At 43.0% G+C, this 24,639-nt stretch overlaps 1 protein-coding gene across 3 annotated transcripts; it reads right to left on the minus strand.

Moving 5' to 3' along the window:
• Positions 1-327: 327 nt before the first annotated feature.
• Positions 328-17,571, minus strand: LOC308311533 (actin-related protein 3). Of its 3 annotated transcripts, XM_080758267.1 has the most exons (13): positions 17,395-17,571; positions 16,000-16,055; positions 15,452-15,576; positions 14,962-15,072; positions 13,881-13,976; positions 11,900-12,007; positions 10,615-10,758; positions 8,094-8,267; positions 6,680-6,772; positions 6,274-6,292; positions 5,454-5,560; positions 4,967-5,050; positions 328-3,984 (listed from the first exon to the last, which is right to left on the minus strand). In XM_080758267.1, exons 1-13 carry the CDS (start codon positions 17,436-17,438, stop codon positions 3,889-3,891), a joined length of 1,257 nt encoding a protein of 418 aa, XP_080614393.1. In that variant the 5' UTR covers positions 17,439-17,571; the 3' UTR covers positions 328-3,888. The 3 variants fall into 3 exon arrangements, with proteins under 3 accessions (XP_080614393.1, XP_080614392.1, XP_080614394.1); XM_080758266.1 differs by lacking the exon at positions 6,274-6,292 and having other exon boundaries at positions 5,454-5,579; XM_080758268.1 differs by lacking the exons at positions 6,274-6,292; positions 15,452-15,576; positions 16,000-16,055; positions 17,395-17,571 and adding an exon at positions 15,359-15,386 and having other exon boundaries at positions 5,454-5,579.
• Between the last annotated feature and the right edge of the window lie 7,068 nt (positions 17,572-24,639).

Raw genomic sequence — 24,639 nt, forward strand, 5'->3', positions numbered from 1 at the left:
GTAAGTCCTACTGTAAATTAAATTTAAATTAAATTAAAAAAAAAAAAAACTATCAAGCTTGATGCTAGGCAGAAAGGGAAAATTCAAATATATATATATATATAAAGATCTTTAAAATAAACTACCGGTAAATGAGAAAAATAAACTATCTCAACGTGTCACGGCTGCGACGCTGATGAGATGTAGATGCGTTGTAGAAGCTTGTAGATCTGCTATTTTTGTCACCTGCTCTGCATGTCCCTGGTTTAGACCTCGTGGAGATCACTCATATTTAGATACGAGGGGTTACAAAAAAAGCATTGAAGAATGTTTGATTTGTCAATTTTAATGGTGTTTGGTAATAAAGAGAACTCAAGCTCACTTGAAAATGCTGTGAATTTGTGGACATAATAAATGTTTTTTTTTTAGGGTCTGGAGTAGAGATGCTCCTATAAATCGGCCAGCGATCGGTGGTCGGCCATATCGACCGATATTCACTCTGATCGGTAATTTACCGTGTCTGGAGAAAACTAATCTTTTACACCAGTTAAGTGGTATTTAATGTCAATCAGAATTAGAGCATAATATAATTTTGCATTTTTGTGACACGACTAAACATTCTCCCCTTCCTCCCCGCACACACACACACACACACACACACACACACACGGGAACAGTTTTGACGTTTAATAATTTTGGAAATATTAAAATTTGCAACATTTCACATGATCAGTATCGGACCTTATCGGCATCGACCGATCAATGAGAAAAACAATCAGTGAACCGGTAAAAACCTGATCGGAGCATCCCTAGTCTGGAGGGAAGATAGGAAAAAATAAAACAAATCAAGAATGCCCTTGGCTTCAACAAGGTCACCCACCGTGAGAAGAAATAAAACAAATAGTGTTCACGTTTTAATTAGCTGCTCAAGTTAAACTTGATTTACTTCTTAAGGACGTCTTCAAGCCCCGTGTTGTACCTTTGATATGTGTTTAACGGTAGTCTCACGTAGCCAGACAACTATGCCACAATCTCCAAATGCTGTCCGTCTGGAACTATAGCCACCATGAGCTGAATAAGGAACTATAGCCACCATGAGCTGAATAAGGAACTATAGCCACCATGAGCTGAATAAGGAACTATAGCCACCATGAGCTGAGTCTGGAACTATAGCCACCATGAGCCGAGTCTGGAACTATAGCCACCATGAGCTGAATAAGGAACTATAGCCACCATGAGCTGAATAAGGAACTATAGCCACCATGAGCTGAATAAGGAACTATAGCCACCATGAGCTGAGTCTGGAACTATAGCCACCATGAGCTGAATAAGGAACTATAGCCACCATAAGCTGAATAAGGAACTATAGCCACCATGAGCTGAGTCTGGAACTATAGCCACCATGAGCTGAATAAGGAACTATAGCCACCATGAGCTGAATAAGGAACTATAGCCACCATGAGCTGAATAAGGAACTATAGCCACCATGAGCTGAGTCTGGAACTATAGCCACCATGAGCTGAGTCTGGAACTATAGCCACCATGAGCCGAGTCTGGAACTATAGCCACCATGAGCCGAGTAAGGAAGCTGCCATTTCCGTTCACGAAAAATATATTTTAAAATATCTTTACATTTTCTTTTTGTATTTTCTTTTCTGCTGAGCAACAAGCCGAGTATGCTTATATGATTAATATTTATATGAGGATAAATGCTTTATGGCTTACACATGACAGCTCTTCCGTTGGTCTAGAATCTAGACTGTAGGATGAAGCATTTGGAGATTGCGAGAGTCAACAGGTCTGGTGGTGACGCGAAACTAATTTAAACGGAAACAGAATTCCGTATCATTGTTTATAGTGTTTTGTTTCATCGCTCTAAGCATGTCATCCTGCTTCCTTCACGATCCACAGAGACAACAACAAACATATTAACAACCCAACCCATCCATGTACAACAGAAGTGCATTTATACAGGAGTCGCATCCATTATTAACGACATATTCCATAGCCTGGCTTGGCACACAGCCTCATGGCGGGGGATTCACTGAAGATTCCTCGCACTCGGGTGAAATCACCCCTCAACGGCTTCTGACAGACATACCTGGCGGTTGGACCATGCATCCAGCAAGCCCAACCCAGTAGTCACATTGAGTGGCAGCACACAAAGCCACAAACGGACCGCTCAACAACCTTAATCTGGTCGTTTTAACGGACCCCTCACCAACCTTAATCCGGTCGTTTTAACGCACCCCTCAACAACCTTAATCTGGTCGTTTTAACGGACCCCTCACCAACCTTAATCCGGTCGTTTTAACGGACCCCTCACCAACCTTAATCCGGTCGTTTTAACCGACCCCTCACCAACCTTAATCCGGTCGTTTTAACCGACCCCTCACCAACCTTAATCCGGTCGTTTTAACGGACCCCTCACCAACCTTAATCCGGTCGTTTTAACGCACCCCTCACCAACCTTAATCCGGTCGTTTTAACGGACCTCTCACTGACCTTAATCCGGTCGTTTTCCCACTATTACTAACCCTGCCCCAAATCCCAAAACATAACCGCAAGCACGTCGCAAAACACACCAAAGCAAACTTCACTTTATCCACAAAATAAAAGTTGGTGGACACAAAAATGATATGAGCGTGATTCGAACCCACTCAACACAGGAGGTATATGCCTAACGAGGCATGCTACGAGCTGGCTGCTGGAATGCTTTTCTAGAGTCTATACTTCATTATAACACGCCCCAAGTCATGTAAAAGAAAAGGGAAAAAACCTGCACCCAGTGTCTGTCAGAAAGCCTTGAGGGTTGATTTCACCCAACACCCCCATAAAAGGCACCATGAAAAGTGGGCGACCCCAGAATCATACTCTCTGCCAATGGGACAGACCCCAGACTCACCCTCTCTCTCTGCCAATGGGACCGACCCCAGACCCATACGCGGGGGGGAGGAATCTTCATGGAATCCCCGCTATGAGGCTGTGCCAAGCCAGGCTAAAACATTATTCCAACCCTGTGAGGATAATTATAACAACAACAACATATATCAGGCACATGGAAATTAAAGAATTGATCCCCTGTTTATTATACTACCGGCAGGTAAAACATTTTTTAATGAGGATGCTTTTTTTTTCGTCCCCGCCATCCTCTCATGGGTGAGGAGACTGCGGACGCTGCCGTTGTCGTTTAGTTTGGTCCATTGTCGTTTTTAAGTCGAATGATCAACAAAGTTGTGTCGGCGCATCCGTGCAAAAGGCTATTAGTGTGTACTTCCACCAGAGTAATATAGTAAGAGAGTGGCGACTCCCATTGTAAACAATGGAATGTGGAAGTGCTCATTCTATCTCAATGGGATAGTTCCAGACATATAGGAGCAATGTTTGGAACTATAGCCCATAGGCACCCGCTTTGTCTCAATGGGATAGTTCCAATGCTTGGCTATAGTTCCAATGTGTGGAACTATAGCCCATAGGCACCCACTTTGTCTCAATGGGATAGTTCCAATGTGTGGAACTATAGCCCATAGGCACCCACTTTGTCTCAATGGGATAGTTCCAATGTGTGGAACTATAGCCCATAGGCACCCGCTTTGTCTCAATGGGATAGTTCCAATGTGTGGAACTATAGCCCATAGGCACCCGCTTTGTCTCAATGGGATAGTTCCAATGCTTGGCTATAGTTCCAATGTTTGGAACTATAGCCCATAACAGGCACCCGCATTGCGGCGAGATCAAAGCGTGTCGCTACTCTCCTACTCGACACTCTGACTTCCACAGTATGTGTGGTCTGGTCTTGTCTGGTCCTGGTCTGCCGGGGGGTCTGCGGGGGGTCCTCGCACCATGCTGTGCCCTTCCTTCTTCTCTCCCTCCAGGCGGCGGCGCCCGGCCCGGCCCGGCCGACCCACCCTAGGACATCACTCCGAATACTGGGTTGTGGCGGCAGATGCTCGGGCCGATCTCTTCATAGTCTTTCTTGGTGTGGCACACTTGGTAGAATTCAGGCTGGAGAGAACATAGATATGAACGTCAACTTTTTTTGGAAGTATAAAAAGTGTCTTGCAAATGTTGAAGGGAGGAACGCAGGCGTTGTTTGCCTGGATCAACACAGCTCTCCTCCAGGTCTGGATCAACGACAGGTCTCCTCCAGGTCTGCTCAAGAGCGGCGCAACAACGCGTAAAAAGAAAAAGCGAAACAGAATCCAGGGCTGGTGAGTCGCAGGCGTGTGCACGTAACGAGCACGCGCGCAAAAATAATTAATGGGGACCGCACTCACGTAAATACGCTTCTCCGAGCAAAAACGCAGGTCTCGTTGAAAATGAACAATAGGTGCGTTTTATCGCTCCCCGTTAGGCAGTGGTTTTCAGTGCTTTTTGCCAGGTGAAACCTGGACTCATTTCGCTCTGGTTGGCATCGACGACCGACCTAGTCATGATTGGCTTCCCCGAGTCTGACTGAACCCATACTCTGAAACGCCGCCTAAGCCAATAGGAGAGTGCCTCCTAAGACCTGAAACGACGCACCACCGTGGAAGTCCTGACCCAGACTCGGCAACGCCCCAGTAGTAAAACCCCAGAGGAAAACTCTACGGCCGCCGCAGCAGCAGCAGCTCAGGGCCAGTGACAACAACAACGGCTAATGCTATGAGCTAACTGGAGCTAACAGAACAAAAACAGTGATTGGATCAAACAAAAGAACGTCGGAAAAACGAACGCAAACAAACGCCCGGGAGGTTTCGTCCAGAGAGTGCTTCATGTTTCAGCTAATGATACGCGTGTCATGTCTTGTTTCACCTTGAGACACCATAGTAGGACAAAGTACAGAATTATTTTATTTAACACATTGAGACTCTTTTACAAGTGGGAACTGGCCACGAGGAAGAAAATACAATTACACTTCCATACTACATGGTCAATGTTACATTTTGGAACGGCACATTTCAAAGCCAAAATGACAGGGCAGAAGAGGTTAGTTTTTGCTACTCACGGTGGACGCCAGCATGGATCCTCCAAACCACACAGCGTATCTCTGCATGTGATGGGTGATGACCTGCACGTCGATGGGCTTGGGCTGAAAACACAGTAACACACCACACAGAACGTTGTTTAAATGCCAGACAAATGACAGACAAGAGAGGGACGCTCAGCGTTGGACCTGGGTGTGTGGAGACAGACGGACAGACGGAGCGAGAGAGGGACGCTCAGCATTGGACCTGGGTGTGTGGACGAGGCAGCCACCACGAGGCAGGTGGTATTTCACTTATTTTATTGCAGGCGCTTGGTTTTGTCGTTTTCAGAATTTTGGGGAGACATTAAAAGCCGCCCTCTGCACGGTCAGACGGTCTTATTCATTCAACTTGTAGGTCTGCTATCTTTCAATAGCTCAAGTATAACATAACCTAAAAACATTAAAAAAGGGGTTCCTGCTCAGAATTGGTGTTAATGTTAATCCATGAGCTCTACATGCATCTTACCGTTAGCTTGCCTCCGCTCAGCTCCTCGCTGAGTTTCAGCCGTCCGTCCACCGTCCTCTTCAGGTCTCTCTGCAGACGGCGACCAAAGTCCCTGAACATGGTGGAGCCTCCGGAGAGCACCACGTTCTGTTGGACACAACGCAGACAAACAGCTTTATTTAACACATTGAGTACGCCAACGTGCATCAAAATAAAGGCCGCTATAGTGCCAGAGTAGTCTGATCGCTTTTACTCTGAAAGCCATGAACCGGAAATACTTTCTTAAAAAAATTGACTTGACAAAGTGAGCTCATAATCCCCGATCATCTTAATATATTTATATAAACTCCAAAAAGCGTTCATATTTTGCGGGAGAGACGGATGAGGAGCAGAAATGCAGCGCCAGCATATCGATCCATTCATCACCACGGAGAGCGCCCTGGATGAGGAGATACGAGTCATTCTTTCCGCCGCGCTAACATGGGAGTCAATGACAAGCTAATATTTGCACAGAGCGTTAGCATACGGCAAGCGAAAAGCGAAATGCCAAAAAAAAAAATAGGAATAATTCTGAATATTATTATCTCGCCCCGCGTCGTTTGGACGTCGCTAGGACGTCCACAGACGTCTAAGGTATTACTCGTTTCTGATCCTTATGACGTTTCCAGACGTGTTTTGTACAGAATGTGTTAACATGGTGGAGCCTCCGGAGAGGACCACGTTCTGTCGGACACAACGCAGACAAACAGTCAGCTTTATTTATAACATGGTGGAGCCACCGGACAGCACCACGTTCTGTCGGACACAACAAAACAAACCGCTTTATTTAACATGGTGGAGCCACCGGACAGCACCACGTTCTGTCAGACACAACGCAGACAAACAGCTTTATTTAACATGGTGGAGCCACCGGACAGCACCACGTTCTGTCGGACACAACGCACACAAACACTCAGCTTTATTTATAACATGGTGGAGCCACCGGACAGCACCACGCAAACAAACAGTCAGCTTTAATGGACTGGAGAAATGGGACTCTTTTGTTTTGCACTGCAAAATGACAGAAAAAGATTTTCAGACCATGACCAGATGCGTGAAACGTTGTGAGAGGGGGGAACCCCCACCACGGCATGTTTTTCCAACATCAGTTTCTCCATGAATTAATGACACATGTGAGCCAATATTAGCATTCTAATAACTACTAGATGTAGTAACGCTAACGGCACTAGTAGGTCTTGTAGCTCTACCTTGTACAGTGGGCGTCTGACATCAATAGGACAGTTCTGGATCACCTCGTCCACCACCTCAGAGATGGGCTGGGTGAAGTCTGGGTTGGCAAACTGGACAAAGACAAAAACAACACAATTATTGTTTAACACATTGGGTTCCCAACATATTTATACTGAAAGTACCCCCTCAGAACATATTTGGCTCCATATACCACCATAATAACTAAATGCTAAAATGCTTTGTTCCATTCCTATAAGCCAATAATGCTGCTGCTCTGACAAAACTCTGTCTAATCACAAATCAGCACAACTGATTATATGTCTAATGTGATTAATCTGTTAAAGTAATAAATATTTCATTCCACTTTAGTCTTTTTTCTCCTTTTTACTACTTATTTAGATGGAAATAAGCAAATTAGCACAACACCCCATAGCCCCATTCAATTCAATGCAATTCATTGAGGGCTTATGGTAGGGGAAATAGCCAAAAAGGAGTCTTTGCACAAAAAACCCCTGGACCTCTTTGGTGGGGACGTAACAACTACAAAGAAAGGTAAGAAAGCCTTCTAGCATGGAATTCACCTTAAACACAATTTAACAAGCGCCGGGATTTCTTTCAAAATAGCAGCTCGGGTGCCGCGCAGATATGGCATCTTTTACTCTGGAATACAAAATACTGAAATACTTGAGTCCTCTAGTTCCAGGAGTTTTTAAATACTTGAGTCCTCTAGGTCCAAGAGTTTTTAAATACTCGAGTCCTCTAGGTCCAATATGATAAGAGTTTTTAAATACTCGAGTCCTCTAGGTCCAATATGATGAAGAGCCAGAACATTTCTTTCCACCCCAAAATGTGGACTTGGAACATTTGCTTTGTTTGAGATATTAGGTCACAACTATTCAATTATCTTTGCGTTTCCAGGTTGAAAAATGTTCTTACATTTTCAAACTTTTTTCCAAGAATAGCAGATCTACACCCTACAACACGTGCTGTAAGCTCGTAGATCAGCCATTTCCGATTATTAAATTGTGCAATTTCAGATTATGAAGCCTGTATACCAAACAGAAATTACATTTGTATTCATATGTTTAATGCCAAAAACATCATCAAGTGTGACAATTCATCGTCAACTTAAATGCATAATGGTGGCAGCCTGGGTAAAATAAAAAGTAAATGTGGTGCACCTCGAGGTGGAAGAAGATCTCTGGTCCCAGGAGTGGAACTAGCTTCTTACCTCTGGGTGGAAGAAGATCTCTGGTCCCAGGAGTGGAACTACATTCTTACCTCTGGGTGGAAGAAGATCTCTGGTCCCAGGAGTGGAACTACATTCTTACCTCTGGGTGGAAGAAGATCTCTGGTCCCAGGAGTGGAACTACATTCTTACCTCTGGGTGGAAGAAGATCTCTGGTCCCAGGAGTGGAACTACATTCTTACCTCTGGGTGGAAGAAGATCTCTGGTCCCAGGAAGCGTTCGTAGCCCACGTCGATGCTGAACTCCTTCTTGCTGACGGCGTTGACGCCCGTGTACTGTTTGATCCACTTGGACCCGTCCGTGTCGTACTTGCTGAACTCCTTCACCAGGTCGGGACACACGTAGCTGAAGCGCTCCTGAAAGAGAGGAGAAAAAAAACACAGACGCCGCGTTTGTGTCAGTGTTGATTTCGCCGACACATAACTGTGAGAATAAAAGATGTTGGTTTTTAACCCATTCTGACCTGAGATCAGATTCATACGAGGTTTCCACTGGACACACACTGGTCTGATCAACCCATTCTGACCTGAGATCAGATTCTAAAAATGTCAGTCGTTCTTCGATTTTTCAAAAAATAGCAGACCTACAAGCTCGTAGCGCGCCACTCGGTGGCGCGCTATGAGCTTGTAGATCTGCTATTTTTCAATAGCTAAAGCATAACATGATGCTAAGACCAAAATGGGTTCCCGTTCAGAATGGGTCGAAATGGAAACTAAATGAAAACTAAGCTATGATGACTAAAACTAAGACAAAATGTCATCAACAAATTAAAAACTAGACACAACTACTATACACAAATGCATCTTTGAAGTTGAAGATAAAAGTCGCATTTTCTTCTCCTAAAGTTTCACTTTTATAATAATGCAACCGTGTGCATTCTTATTTATCTATTGGGTATATTCATTTGAACAAAGACTACTGGAAAAACACATTAAGGGGAGGTACAGCAACAGATTCTTACAAAATAATCTAATCCTTGATTACAGAAAAATCATCACATCACACCATCACATAGTAGTTCATTGGTGACATTGTTGCTTTGCTGCACTCTAGTGGCCAGTCTGAGAAATGCATGCACGAAGAAGCATGCACTGAATCTATTATTTTTATTTTTTATTTGATTTGATTTACGGGCAAATCTAGTGCCCTTAATTGCCCGCTAACTCCTCTTTCCACAGTGCTAGTGGACAAGAGTCACTTTACACTTGGTTGCATGCTGAACGCGACGCGTTGTGAGCTTGTAGATCTGCTATTTTCAGCATATGTAAAGTCAGTCATTACGATGCCATCAAGGCCTGCCAAAAATACATTTTAGTAGACTAAACAACTGTAGATTTAGTCGACTAAAATATTATGATATTTAGTCGACTAAAACTAGACTGAATACTAAAAACATTCCAGGTGACTAAAATGTGACTAAAACTAAATGAAAGCTATTCAAGAGACTAAAACAAAAAATCTGCTGCCAAAAACAAACACTGTGACTAGACTGGAACTCACCTATGGTTTCTAAAATAGACAAGACAAAAAAAAAGAAAAGAAAGAAAAGAACAGTGCATGATTTCATTCTAAATGAGTCATTACATTACACTGCTAGATTGTGTAGAGTGGAGGAAATACAACTAAATGCTGAGGTTCAATGTTACATTTGCGCAAGGTGATCTAGAAATGGCTGCCATGTAACATCAAACTTATTTGAGTTGTCCATCATGTCATAGCGAATTTTCTCCATATGTAATATACAAGTAAGTTCCGTTAACCAGGTCTTGAAATGAGGTACTTCATCCCATTTCCAGAGTCTTAGAATGACTTTCTTTGCAATTACCATACATGATTGTATTTTGTACAGAGACATTGTGATTTGACAGTATTTGAGAAGAACAAAAAAGTGCGGTCTCTGGGTCAGGTTCAAACACACATCTATACACATCTATAAACCATTTAAATATATCACACCAAAATGTATACAATTTTGGGCATGTCCAGAAGAGGTGGGTCAGGGGTACCTTCTGCCATTCCGCAACGATCACATAGTGGGGATGTAGTATCCCGTTTAATTTTGTTTTTGAGTAATGGAGTCTATGCATAACAAAAATGTGCTGCCAAAAACAACACTGTGAATAGACTGGAACTCACCTATGGTTTCTATGGCATAGGGCAGCTCCCGGCAGGAACCGCCGGGAGAAACTAGGCGCAGCTGGACATGCTGGACATGAGACTAATTAGGTAGAGCGACAGAGAGAGAGAGAGGAGTATGTGTGTGTACGCGTGTGTGTCAATGTCGCTCGGACTACACTAAAACAAATGTGCACTTCTGTTACAGTTATAAAGTTATGGAATTCACATAATGATAATCATGGTGATATAAATGTATGGTTGGTAGCAGCATCAATTAGATGTTTTTTAATGATAGGGGTATAAATAAGATTTATCTTCTTCCTGCTCCTTTTCTTTTCTTTTCTGCTATGGAATATGTAAAAAATTATAATAAGTACAAAGTAAAATTAATATAATCATGTAAAACCATAACTGAAATGAAATAAATAAATATGAAATGAAATGTAACAAAGGACGATCAGAAATCAGCAGAGAGTGAGCGACTGTATGCCGGAGTGAAGTGGACTCGGGCCCCAGACTTTTTTTGTTCTCCCCTGGAAATAAAAAGGTCTGGGTTTCCCGAGGCTACACTCTACTGTGACTGACCTTGACCAGCTTGGCCGTCTCCAGGGACTGCTCCGGAGGTATGCCCACCTCTCTCTCCCTCAGCAGCTGCTGGATGAAGTAGGTGATGTCCCGCCCAGCGATGGGGATGTGTTTGATACAGCTGCCGATGACGTAGCCTTCTGCCTGCACGGAACAACGACACACACAACACATCATGTTATTATATTATTATTGGGATTAACTAGAACTAAGATGAGAGAACATATTACTCCAGTTTTGGCTTCACTGCACTGGCTTCCGGTTGTTTTTAGGATTGATTTTAAAATTATTTTACTTGTCTATAAAGCTCTCAATGGTCTCGCACCTTCCTACCTACATGACTGCCTGCCTAAATATGTCCCAAACCGCCCCCTAAGGTCTTCCACTGCTGGCCTGCTCGCTTTGCCTTAAAAAATGGCAAATAAAAAATACGGGGAAGCAGCTTTTTGCTTCTACGGGCCGACGGCATGGAACAAGCTCCCACTGTACCTTCGTCAGGCAGCCTCTGTAGACATTTTTAAAGCACAGCTCAAGACCCACTTCTACACCCTTGCTTTGAATTGATCTTTTATTTTTTGTTATTCATGTCCTCACTGTATTGCATTACTGCTTTTTAATGTCGTTGACGTTGCCTTGCTTTTCTTTTTTTTTCTCCATTGCTCTGTAAAGCACTTTGAGCTGCATTTCATGTCATGAAAGGTGCTATACAAATAAAGTTTTATTATTATTATTATTATTATTATTAACACTGATTAAACAAAACTGGCCTTTACAGCTCTGGCATGCTGGAGTAAAGGTAAGTCTGTCTTCACGGCTATGGCACGGAATCTGTTTAATCACCGGAAGTTGTTGTTTTTCATTTATTCACATGGATTTCTGCATCAATTAGCCACATCTAAACCGGCAAAGCATCCGTGTCATTTTAAGATTTTTTTTGCGTGGGCTATAAAAAAAAAAGAAAACTTGGCAAATATATGCTATAATGAATTGCATTTTTATAGAGCTTTTCCAAGTGCTCAAATCGCTTTACAACGGTTCATTTATTCATACATTGGGAGGTGAAGCGGCGAACAGTCGACGCCAGCGTCCTCACTTCCCACATTCACACACCGACCGACTCATTGGAGGCGATGTAGGGTTCAGTGTCTTGCCCAAGGACACTTCGACATGTGGACAGGAGGAGGAGGAGCAGGGATTCTAACCGCCGACCCAGGGATCATTGGACGACCGACCTGCTTCTACCTCCTGATCCACAGCCGCCCACAAAGCGCTATGCGGTGCTTACCACTGGGATGACGTGCGTGACGCCGTCCCCACTGTCGATCACCGTGCCCGTCAGCGTCCTCTCGCCCACCTGTCTGGACGTCCACGATGCGGCCAGCGCCAGGACGGCCTGAGGACGGAGGAGGAACGACCGCCTGGTTATTATTTACAACCAGTGTTCATTTAGGAGGAACGACCACCTGGTTATTACAACCAGTGTTCATTTAGGAGGAACGACCACCTGGTTATTATTTACAACCAGTGTTCATTTAGGAGGAACGACCACCTGGTTATTATTTACAACCAGTGTTCATTTAGGAGGAACGACCACCTGGTTATCACAACCAGTGTTCATTTAGGAGGAACGACCACCTGGTTATTACAACCAGTGTTCATTTAGGAGGAACGACCACCTGGTTATTATTTACAACCAGTGTTCATTTAGGAGGAACGACCACCTGGTTATCACAACCAGTGTTCATTTAGGAGGAACGACCACCTGGTTATTACAACCAGTGTTCATTTAGGAGGAACGACCACCTGGTTATTATTTACAACCAGTGTTCATTTAGGAGGAACGACCACCTGGTTATCACAACCAGTGTTCATTTAGGAGGAACGACCACCTGGTTATTACAACCAGTGTTCATTTAGGAGGAACGACCACCTGGTTATTATTTACAACCAGTGTTCATTTAGGAGGAACGACCACCTGGTTATCACAACCAGTGTTCATTTAGGAGGAACGACCACCTGGTTATCACAACCAGTGTTCATTTAGGAGGAACGACCACCTGGTTATCACAACCAGTGTTCATTTAGGAGGAACGACCACCTGGTTATCACAACCAGTGTTCATTTAGGAGGAACGACCACCTGGTTATCACAACCAGTGTTCATTTAGGAGGAACGACCACCTGGTTATCACAACCAGTGTTCATTTAGGAGGAACGACCACCTGGTTATTATTTACAACCAGTGTTCATTTAGGAGGAACGACCACCTGGTTATTACAACCAGTGTTCATTTAGGAGGAACGACCACCTGGTTATTACAACCAGTGTTCATTTAGGAGGAACGACCACCTGGTTATTACAACCAGTGTTCATTTAGGAGGAACGACCACCTGGTTATTACAACCAGTGTTCATTTAGGAGGAACGACCACCTGGTTATTACAACCAGTGTTCATTTAGGAGGAACGACCACCTGGTTATCACAAATTCACAACCAGTGTTCATTTAGGAGGAACGACCACCTGGTTATCACAAATTCACAACCAGTGTTCATTTAGGAGGAACGACCACCTGGTTATTACAACCAGTGTTCATTTATAAGACTAAAACTAAGACGAAAGATGTTCGCCGACTACCTTTTTTCCCCTGACAAAAACGACATGAAAACTAAATGAAAACTAAGCCATGACGACTAAAACTAAGACTAAATATACAGTCGATTTCGTCAACAAATAAAAACTAGACAAAAAAAAAAAGGGACTAGTGGACAAGAGATCCACTATAAGAAAAAGAGTATTTAAAAAAAGTTATTTTACACTTGATTGCATGTATCATGTATTGACTTGTGCTTTCGTGCATACTGTTAATACAATAATCAATCAATCATTCTGGCAGCCGGGGGTGTGGAGTGGAGTTTTCAAGATTTTCATTATGCTTTATGTAGCATCATGTGACTTGTCAAACCAGGGGCTTTTCGTGATTCTGAATGAATCCATTCCAACATTCTAAAATTTGGCCACAACACTTGGCCAAATGTGACCAAACGTGCCGACCTCATCACATTGGTGATGACAGCTATGGCACAGTTTTTTTGTCAGACAGTTTAGTGGTGTGACTCCCAGTTATACTTGGACTGTGTGTCCCGAAAACGTTCGGTGTGCAACACCCATGCACACAAAAGTACAACTCCAGGCTTAAGAATTGTCGGGATTAATATCGATATACCGTAAATGTGATGACGTTGCAATGGTTGAGACTTGCAGCTTACCTGAACAGCGATGTATAAACCTGGCACGTTGAAGGACTCGAACATGATCTCTGCCGTGTACTCTCTGTTCTCTGGTGTGTTGAGTGGAGGTTCTGTCTGGAGACACAAACAAGACCCATGAACATGCCTGGCCCAGACAGCGTGCTTTCTGGTCTAGAGGGGGGCGGGCGTGCATGGAGCAAGCGCTGGAGAAACATTGGTTCACCGGTCAGCGCCCCCCCTCCCCCTCACTCCCTCACCGAAAGAATAAGGTCGCTAATACAAGCGGCCGAAATTAGTTTTCTTAGACGGGTGGCTGGCATCTCCCTTAGAGTAGAGTCGCTGCTTCTTCGCCTGGAAAGGAGCGAGCTGAGGCGGTTCGGGCATCTGGTCAGGATGCCTCTCGGGCGTCTCCCTATAGGGAGGTCCTCGAGGCACGCCCCACTGGGAGGAGACCCCCGGGGCAGACCAAGGATCACATCCCACTGGGAGGAGACCCCCGGGGCAGACCAAGGACCACGTCCCGCTGTGAGGAGACCCCCGGGGCAGACCGAGGACCACGTCCCACTGGGAGGAGACCCCCGGGGCAGACCGAGGACTACGTCCCACTGGGAGGAGACCCCCGGGGCAGACCGAGGACCACGTCCCACTGGGAGGAGACCCCCGGGGCAGACCAAGGATCACGCCCCACTGGGAGGAGACCCCGGGGCAGACCAAGGACCACGTCCCGCTGTGAGGAGACCCCCGGGGCAGACCGAGGACCACGTCCCACTGGGAGGAGACCCCCGGGGCAGACCGAGGACTACGTCCCACTGGGAGGAGACCCCCGGGGCAGACCAAGGATCACGCCCCACTGGGAGGAGACCCCGGGGCAGACCAAGGCGCAGTTGGAGGAAACACATCGACTCACTGGCCTTGGAACCTCCCAGGATCCCCCCCAGGAGGAAGTCACTAATGTTGCTCTGGAGAGGGATGTCTGGAGCACTCTGGTGGAGCTGTTGCCCCGCGACTCGACTGCGGATAAACGAGTTGAAGATGGATGGATGGATGGACAGACACGTGTGCCATATTTGGAATAAAAACAGCGTTTAGCCTGCCTTACCAAGAGGAAGTAATGGTCTTCAGGTTCTGCCCGCAGATACTTGAAGATGACTTGCTCCATAAACCTCTCCATCAGATCCCAGTCCTCCACTATGCCATGACGGATGGGCCACTGGGAGAGAGGAGAGAGGAGAGGAACATAGATTAGTGTTTTAGTGAAGCGCAGCCAATCTGAAAACTGTAATATTATATTATTATTATAAGAGTATTGAGAGATCACTCAATACGAAATGGTCAGTATACTTAGTCTCAGTTTTGGTCATCATAGCTTAGTTTTTATTTAGTTAGTTTTCGTCAGTGGAAAAAGGTAGTCGACAAAAACATTCTTTGTCTTAAGTTTTAGTCGACGAAATCAACACTGATGAGGAGGTGTCAGTCAGATGTGTGTGTGTGTCTACCTTTGTTGCATAGGAGGGTTTGTCGATGGCCTCGTGTGTGTGTGTGTGTGTGTGTGTGTGTGTGTGTGTGTGTGTGTGTGTGTGTGTGTCTACCTTTGTTGCATAGGAGGGTTTGTCGATGGCCTCGTCCCCGATGAAGAAGTCCAGGTCGTCCACTCCTTTCATCAGCCTCCGCTGGGCCTGGTCGCCCACCTTGGCAGACTCTTTGATTGCAATACCTGAAGAACACCAGAACAAAAGGTGAGTCTACCAACAATACCTGAAGAACACCAGAACAAAAGAGTCTACCAACACGCCTCAAGCCTGAAACGGCTGGTCCGGTGCATCACAGGAACACGGACACTTAACCCATTTTGGGTGGGAACCCCTTTTAGGATTTTCGGTGGCGAGGTGACCATGACCACTGCTCCGGTGGTGAGGTGACCACCGGAGCTGAAATAACGCTGAACGGCGGTGAGTAAAAACAAGAGTAAAAGAGGCCATGTTTTTCCGGCACCCCAGAGCTCCTATTTTGAAGGAATCCCGGGACTGATTGTGTTAATGCAGGAGGAGGAGAGGACAGTGGAGCAGACGGACATTTGAAGCCTTTAGTATACAGAAAACGACTAACGTTTGGACCTTATTATTATTAGTATACTCACATGATGGAATAATAAATTGTGGTTCCGTGTTTCCTGCATATCCAATCTTGGTGTACCTACAGGGACAAAATGTGAATTCTTCAGTTAAGCTCGTGAAGGATAAAGTGATGCAAATTGTATGTTTTTTTGTTGTTTTTACCCATTTTGGGCAGGAACCCCTTTTGGTATTTAAAGCATTATGTTACACTTTAGCTATTGAAAAATAGCAGATCTACAAGCTCATAGCGCGCCTCCGAGTGTCGCGCTACGAGCTTGTAGGTCTGCAGCGAACCTTTTTAACTAAAGTATTTGCTTTTGGGGGGTCCCTGGAACTACATATTTTCAGATGGGGGTCCGTGGCCCAATAGAGACAATTCTGGGGGTTCTTGACATGAAAAAGGTTGAGCACCACAAGAAAAACAGTTGAAAATGGGGAAAGTATATACAGTTGGAGAGTAAACAGAGCTATGTCACATTGTATCGTTACATGTTATACAGCATGGGTTCCCAAAGTGGGGTCCGGGGACCCCTAGGGGTCCTTGAGGGAGCTCCAGGGGGTCCCCAACTAAATGATAGTTTGTAACCAAATGGACCCTTATGGGACTGTAACTCAAGAGTGTAGAAATGGAACCAAACGCACCCTAAATGGGGGTCCGTCCGTAGACTAATGTATGTCAAACTGGGGGTCCTTGAAATTAAACGGGTTGAGAATCACTCTTCTCTTATGGGGGTCCCTGGCATATCGTTTCAAATCGGCTAATTAGTGTCAATTTGGGGGTCCTTGACCCCCATTATTAACAGAATTACAGTACAGGTCAAGCACAACTCAATACAAAGACTGTTAACTTGTGAGTGGACGACGCAATAAAGCGTTACACTCGTTTACAAGCGGGTCCACCTTGTTCAATTAATCAAAGACATGAGCAAGTTTGGGAACCACTTCCTTAGGGACTCACTCACTGTCCCACAACACTCCTCCTCCTCGAGGAAGTAACTTAGCTTAGCCTCCTCGGCTATTCCATCTCTAAATGAACAGCAGAGCCCTGCTAATAATAATAATAATAATTATTATTATCTATTCCTACAGAGATTAGGCACACAGACAGACAACACAAGTTGCACTGCGGCGAGTTAATTTCCCAAACATGTAAACGGCGTTAAATTAAAAACAACGAGTGAACCCATTTAATGAAAAACAACCCCATTAAATAAGTGTTGTTAGCTTAGCACACAGGCTACATACATACAGTACTACTGTACATAACATACATTGCTAGACAGGGCGTTAACTCTCTGTTTGACAGCCGCCTGTGTGTGTGTGTGTGTGTGTGTGACTGTGTGTGTGGTGTCAATGATGAATAATGCCGAAGTGCTAGCATGCTAATGCTAATGGTCACTTATTTACTGTCTTCTTACCCCGTGCCGCAGTCAACCACGCAAGCCGGCAAGCGACCAGCCATGCCTTAATTATTGTTCTTATGATAATTCCTCTGCTTGGACAGAAATAATAACTCCGTTTCTTTGAAGCAGAGGTCCTGTTTTTAAAGTGCTAAATAATATACAGCCACAATGAGCAGCAGTCAGCAGTACACATACACAACACAGTACAGGCAGGCACTAGGAGGCGTTATTATGGATCCCACCTCAGTTCTAGGAAAACCACGCCCTCCGATAGATAGATCATTAACGCTTCCGGGTTCTGTACAGTGTTGCCAGGTTGTGGAAGAGAAACAAGCAACCAACCATATACAGTAGGTCTATTTTCATTTTCCTATTTCTTTATTTCAATTTTCATGCATTTCATATTATGGTAATCGGGATGCATTTTAGTGACATTATGAAGGTCACTAAACACTGCTCATTGAGTGCAGAATAAAGTAGTTCCAACCTAAATCTCATTTGTTGTCATAATGAACACTAATGATTAGAGGTTGTATGATATAAGCTTGCTTTGAAAAGCATTTAGGTTTTTTTGGTTTATAGGCATTTGGATTGTTGTGGTTGATGATATTTGTTTTCTGCATATTGCTTTTGTTTTGTTATTTGACATTTTAGTTTAGTTTGATTTGTTGTTTCAGTTTTTATATTGACTCATTTTTTAACCTAGGATGTTCGGTTTATAAATCCTTGTCTTTATGTTTATGCCACAAAGGCATGTGAGATGCATGTTGCAGAGTTCTGTCTCCATGCCCCCAATTACCCAGGTGTTTGTTTGTTTGTTTGTGATTATGATTAAATCACAAAATAGTCTCACTAAGCCATTGATTTGGTATTTTGGTGAAGTCATTGGTGAATAGTGTTTAATTCAGTGAGATTTTAATCTCTACTCTATCATAAACGATAGGCGTAGTATTTGGCTGTAAACAAGTTCTTGAGCTATTAGTACAGTTTTAAACATAGTACCTTTCCTTTCCTTACAGTGCAATATACAGGCTTCACGCGTCACCACAACTTACCACTAGAGGGCCTCAGGGACCATCAATTATACTGCAGAATAATGGAGAAGCACTGGTTAACCCACAATGAAAACAATTCCATAAAAATATCATTGAAGTATAGACCTAAAACATGAATGAATTAATGAATGATTTTATTTACGTGTCTGACTGCCTTTTGCAGCCCATCCCTTATGGGATTATTCAGACAATACATGGCAACTTGAGCTATACTTTTTAATATTTCATCATGAACTTTCACAAAAAAAGGAAATTATATCTCAGGGTTCCCTCTGGAGATATAACATGTTTCACGACATTCAAGCTCTTAGCCTACGTTTTTTTCCACAGTCAGTGATATATAATAGGACAAAAGGTTCATGTCCACATTGTTGTAGCCTTTTTTTTGGGGGGGGGGGGGGGGGGGGGGGGGTTTAATTGTGTCTGTTTATTTGCTCACTGACCTTGCAGACTGAAAGTGTGGAACGAATGCACTTTTTAACTGCACACAATTGGTTTCTGTATAGGGAGGGAATTGATTGATTGGATTTGCTTCAGTGAAATCCCTGTTAACTCAAGGTAGCATGCAGGTGTGGGAAAACATATTAAGTATGCAGGCTAGCTGTTCACCGCTCCCTTCAGAATATACAACGAAAGACCAACACTTGAGCCGAAGTGAAATACTGTGTTATACCGGCGTATAGTGTGATAAATGTATTTATTTATCATTACATGCACAGTTTACGTTTTAGGACATAATTGAGCCCCTACAGTATAAGTGCTATGGGGCCTCCACATATGCCTTGAGTCGATTCTGTGAACAGTGCAACTGCAAACACACCTCAAAACCTTCTTCCCTCCCACACAGAAGAAAAGATAATTTGCTCGATCCTCGAGCTCATTTCCGCGGCACAGCACTTGGCCCCCGCAGTAAACAACAAAAAATAGATATGGTTCGAGACTGCACACGCACACACACACACACACACACACACACACACACACACACACACACACACACACACACACACACACACACACACACACACACACACACACACACACACACACAGTCCCCCCATGCATCAACTAAGGTCTACTGCCAAAAAAGAAAAGAAAAGAAAAGAGCCCTGGTCTGATAAGACTGTTTGTGTGCACATCATTAAGGCTCAGCAGAGGTATATGGTCTTATTATTTTTAATAATCTCCCTTTTTTTATTTCGCTGCATCTTTTAAACCAACAGGAGATCTGTAGCATGCACTTCCTCTTCCTGATCTTTAGCCCCTCTCTCTCTCTCTCTCTCTCTCTCTCTCTCTCTCCACTGTCCTAAGCAGAGTGTCCCCATTTGCCCCCCCGGGCAGTGGTTTGTCTGTCTGTCTGTCTGTCTGTCTGTCTGTCTCTCTAATGACGCTGTTTCACAGACAGACCCAGCAGAGTCTTTACTCTTTACTGCTATAATAACAGTGCCAGGCTGCCAGACAATGTTTCAGGTGCAATGATGAGTGAACAGAGGGGGCGAGCACACACACACACACACACCGACCCACACACACACACACACACACACACACACACACACACACACACACACACACACACACACACACACACACACACACACACACACACACACACACACACACACAGCACCTTATGATGAATTCCTGTTCTGTTCTTTAACTATATAGAAGTATGTCTATTTGTACGTCTCTAAATGTTTTGATGAATTGAACATGGTGGACTTTGTTGTAAACAAGTGTGTAATGCTTAATTGGCTCGTCCACTCACAGTTAACAGTCTTTGCATTGAGTTTGTGCTTGAAATGTATACTGTAATTCTGCAAACTGTTAATACATATTTCAATCAATCAAAAACACACACACGCAATGCCACAGCTTCAACAGTGTAGTCTCTATATCAATGATTTTGAACCCAGTGTCTTCCAAGAATTAAATAAAGGTTGGTTTATTTTATATTGTGTGTGCACAAGTAGGCCTACTGTACAGTATTTAAGCATGTACAGTAGTATGTTTATTTGGTTTAGTTGTAGAGCGACTTTTGAGTCTACCAAGAAAAGCACTATAAAATTGTGATATCTCTGCTGTCAGGAGGAAACCACCTAACTCACTACATTTTCAGGAAATAAAGAAAACCTTATATTTTGAAAACAAAGCAATACAGCCTCATCAAAGTTGGTGATGTAACTTTATATATTGTCAATTACTTCCATGAGAGGGGGAGAGGTGGTGGAGTTAGTTGCTTTAGCAGACAGTTTGAGGGTCCAATGGAGCTGAGAGGTTTTGTCCAAAGCATTTGTTACTACTTTCCATTGATTCAATATTTTCTTAACAACACTCAGACATAAAGGGTGTTCAATAGCACTGATCAAAAATGGAGTTAGGAGGTTTCCTCCAGACAGCAACGATATACTATTGTTGTTGTATAAGTATAGAGGCCTATCTGGCATTTCTCCAAAGACATGAAAAAGCTATAACTAATAAACTGTAGAAGGATTATGTCTAATCTGTATTCCTCCTGGTCGCCCTGCGTCTCAGCTCACTCTGGCCAAGCCTTAATTAATGCGTGCTTTATAGAAGACTTATATCACCTTTCATTAAAAACCAGAAGTGATAATGTTCCTTCCCTAGCTGGCTCGGTGCCACGTTGGAAATACAAACAAGTACCAAACAATCTAGTAATATAATGCCATCTCAAAATTGATTTGATTGCGGCAGACCACGCATAATTGCACAGAATAATCGACGAGCTTTCTGATAAGGTAAAGTAATTGGGGAGTATAAGGTGTACTCAGGCGTGACGTGTAGCTAATTGTATATCTCAGATCACATGATTCCACTATTTTACAGTAATAGTCTGGCCGAAAATTTAAGAATAAAAAAAAGGCCAAGGCCATTTACCAGATAGTATAGGGCCTACAGTATAGCCTACAACACAGAACACAAGTACACAACCAAAAGGTGGGATGTTATTTTGTTATAAGTGAAACCCCAAATCACCACCACCCCCACCCCATCCCATGCACGGCCCAATGCCCATTAATCACCATCAGAGTTAACTTTGCTTACTTGGTACCTTGAAGAGAGGCCTATACCAGAGGAAGGTTTCCTCACTGTCACTGTTGATGACGAGAGGCCATTTTGGAGTTTGGTGCAGGCAGTCACATGATCCCTCCAAGCCCCCTCCAGTGTTGAAGCACTCTGTGGTTGGAGCGTGAACTGCAGGCAGACCCCTTGGATTCATGTCGAGGAAACCCTGTGCAAATGCGGAAGTATAGACCGTAATTCCCGGGTGCTTCAAAACGCCACAGAGCAACTTCCACTGAAATGAATATCTCCGGTTCAGTCTCTATCATTTTATTACTCTATATGGATCCCTCCCATAAAAAAAGATTTAGGTTTATGGCAGTTTATTGGTATGAGCCTGTTATTATATAATTTATTCGCACAAAGTAAAAGTTATTTACACAAACTTTCCTTTGTGTAAATAAAGTATTGTTCCATCCTATAATGTGTTGCTTCATATTCTGTCGTAGCAATTCCTCCTCCCGTTGTTTATCTTAAGTCTTTATTGACGTTGAGAGCAGAGAGAGGGAGATCGGGTTTTCTTGCAACATTTTATTTGCGTCACAGATCAGCAGAATACAATATATTACTCTTCACAGAAGACAGAAAATAACGGTCATATAAAATGGCTGTGTGGCCCCGCTTCTCTCTCCAAAAAGAATCTCGTTTCTTCAAGACGAACAACATTCCACATCATGTCCATTGAGTGACCGTTGCTCTTTAGCGTTCTGACATCTTATTTATGCCTATCGAATAAACAGGGAAAAGTACTCATACTGCAATTTAGAACTACGATCGTTACAAGTAAAAGCACGGAATTGAAAATGTACTCGAGTGAAAGTACAAAAGTATCGGCATCAAAATGTACTTCACAAGTTCAAAATGTGTACAAGATCTATTGAAAATAGCAGATCTACAAGCTCACAATGCGTCGCGTTGTGACACATTGTGAGCTTGTAGATCGGCTATTTTCGAATGGCCGAAAAGTATAGGGTTGAAGTGGTTAATGTAGGTTTTCTAATCAAAATTTAAATCTCCAAAGTAACTAAACTTTTCAAATAATTGAAAAATAGCAGACCTACAAGCTCGTAGCGCGCCACCGAGTGGCACGCTACGAGCTTGTAGGTCTGCTATTTTTGAAAAATCGTGAAAATGTGTCACAAATCTTTGAATATATATTCTTTCAGAGCGAACGTTTTTAACTCAAATCTTTGCTTCTGGGGGGTTCCTGGAACAACATATTTTCAGATGGGGGTCGGTGGCCAATTACATATACTGTATAATGAAATATTGAGCACCACCGATACAGAAACATGAGGTATTTCAGAAAACTTCTAAAAAAATCTTCTCTCATGGGGGTCCCTGACATGTCTTTGTTTGGGAACCACTGCCTTATACAACATGTGTATAATCTTAATCTAGCTCTAAATATGGGGCATGATGGAAATAAATCTATGGTGGACAATAATTAAATATCAAGCAACGATAAACAACTTTGTGTAAACAAGGTATTATATAGTGTAAGTGCTGCCCATAACTCACAATCTGGAGAGAAATCTAAGAATAAAAAAAGAACAATCAAGCAGATTAATGTCTGCCCCATTTAGTGCACAAAGTAACACTATATATACAATACGTTTCGTCTAAAGCGTCGGCTACATGCATTACCATTTATAACTAACTAGGGCATGATAATCTGCTTTCATTCATTTCATTTATAAGATCAATTATGACTTCTTCCTTAAGGGAACATTTTGAATATATTTGGCATCATCTCTACAGTACAATGCAGTGCCCACGTTGAATTATGTTAGTGTTTTTCTTGTGATTGAAATGTTTTTCACAAGTCTATATGCAATGCAAATGAAACCCCAAGGGGGTTCACGGTATTGGCTGTTTCCAACTCACACAAAAACAGAAGCTATGGGTCTCCCTTTTAGAAAGGAAATAATAAGGTGCATTATTTGGGAGAGCATTTAAATGTTCATCATGAAATACTCCAGAAGTGCTGAGTCAATATTATGCTCTCAACTAAGTGAACTTCATCTTTAAAAAAAAAACACAACCTCAAACTCACCAAACAACAGAACAGAAAGAACTCCATGCAAAACTCACATCAGCATTTCTTGTTTCCTGCCCTGAAACTAAGATTATGAGAGGAAGGATGAATCTAAACGTTCCATCACTGGGAGATATAGCTTATAGCTATACTATACGAGCTACTGCACGGCTTATCCTAAAACATTGTTGAACGCTGAAAATATGTATATTATGTGCTGTACATTAGCGGATAGAATTTACGAGGACATTCTTTTGCTTTTGTTTTAGGTCATTATTAACCGCCAACTATTATAGCTCGTCTGCCAGACAGTCAGACTGAAACGGTGTTGATTTCGTCGACTTAAACTAAGACGATTCTTTCCCCCGTCAACTACCTTTTTCCACTGACAAAAACTAAATGGAAAGTAAGCTAGACTAAAATAATGTACTGACAATTTCGTCAAAAAATACAAACTAGACTAAAATGTTAGGAAGGGGACTAGTGGACAAGAGATCCAGGATAAGTCATTTTGCACTTGTATGTTGTATGTTGAAAATAGACGATCTACAAGCTCCCTCTCTGTGGGCTTGTAGAGTGAACAAATTATACGGCATCAAGGCCCGCCAAAATACACTTTGTTCGACTAAATCAACTGTAGATTTAGTCGACTAAGATCTTATGATATTTAGTTGACTAAAACTAGACTAACACTAAGACATTCCAGGTGACTAAAATGTGACTAAAACTACCTACTGTAAATACGTTTAAGCAATAATCATCATAGTCATTAACAAATTAACAGCTATTTGCAGAACGTTCCGTCAGTTACCCTTAAAAAAACACATCAACTAAATGTCATTGCAACTAAGATATTCGATAACAAAACTAAAATCACAATTATTTAATGACAGATGTAGTCAATACAAGCGACGACCGAAAATGCACCAAGAAAGTCGCCCATGGAGCGCTGCCTTGGGAGAACGTCTCAGCACAGCGGAGCTGTTTGATGTTCTGATGAGGCATTCCATCGTGCTCGCTTAAGCACATAATGTGTTGTGACAATACAGCAAGAAATTAATTGTGTTACTTTTGCATTACTGT

This window comes from Protomyctophum bolini, assembly GCF_963924005.1.
Source record: "Protomyctophum bolini genome assembly, chromosome: 24".
Classification (NCBI taxonomy): Eukaryota; Metazoa; Chordata; class Actinopteri; order Myctophiformes; family Myctophidae; genus Protomyctophum; species Protomyctophum bolini.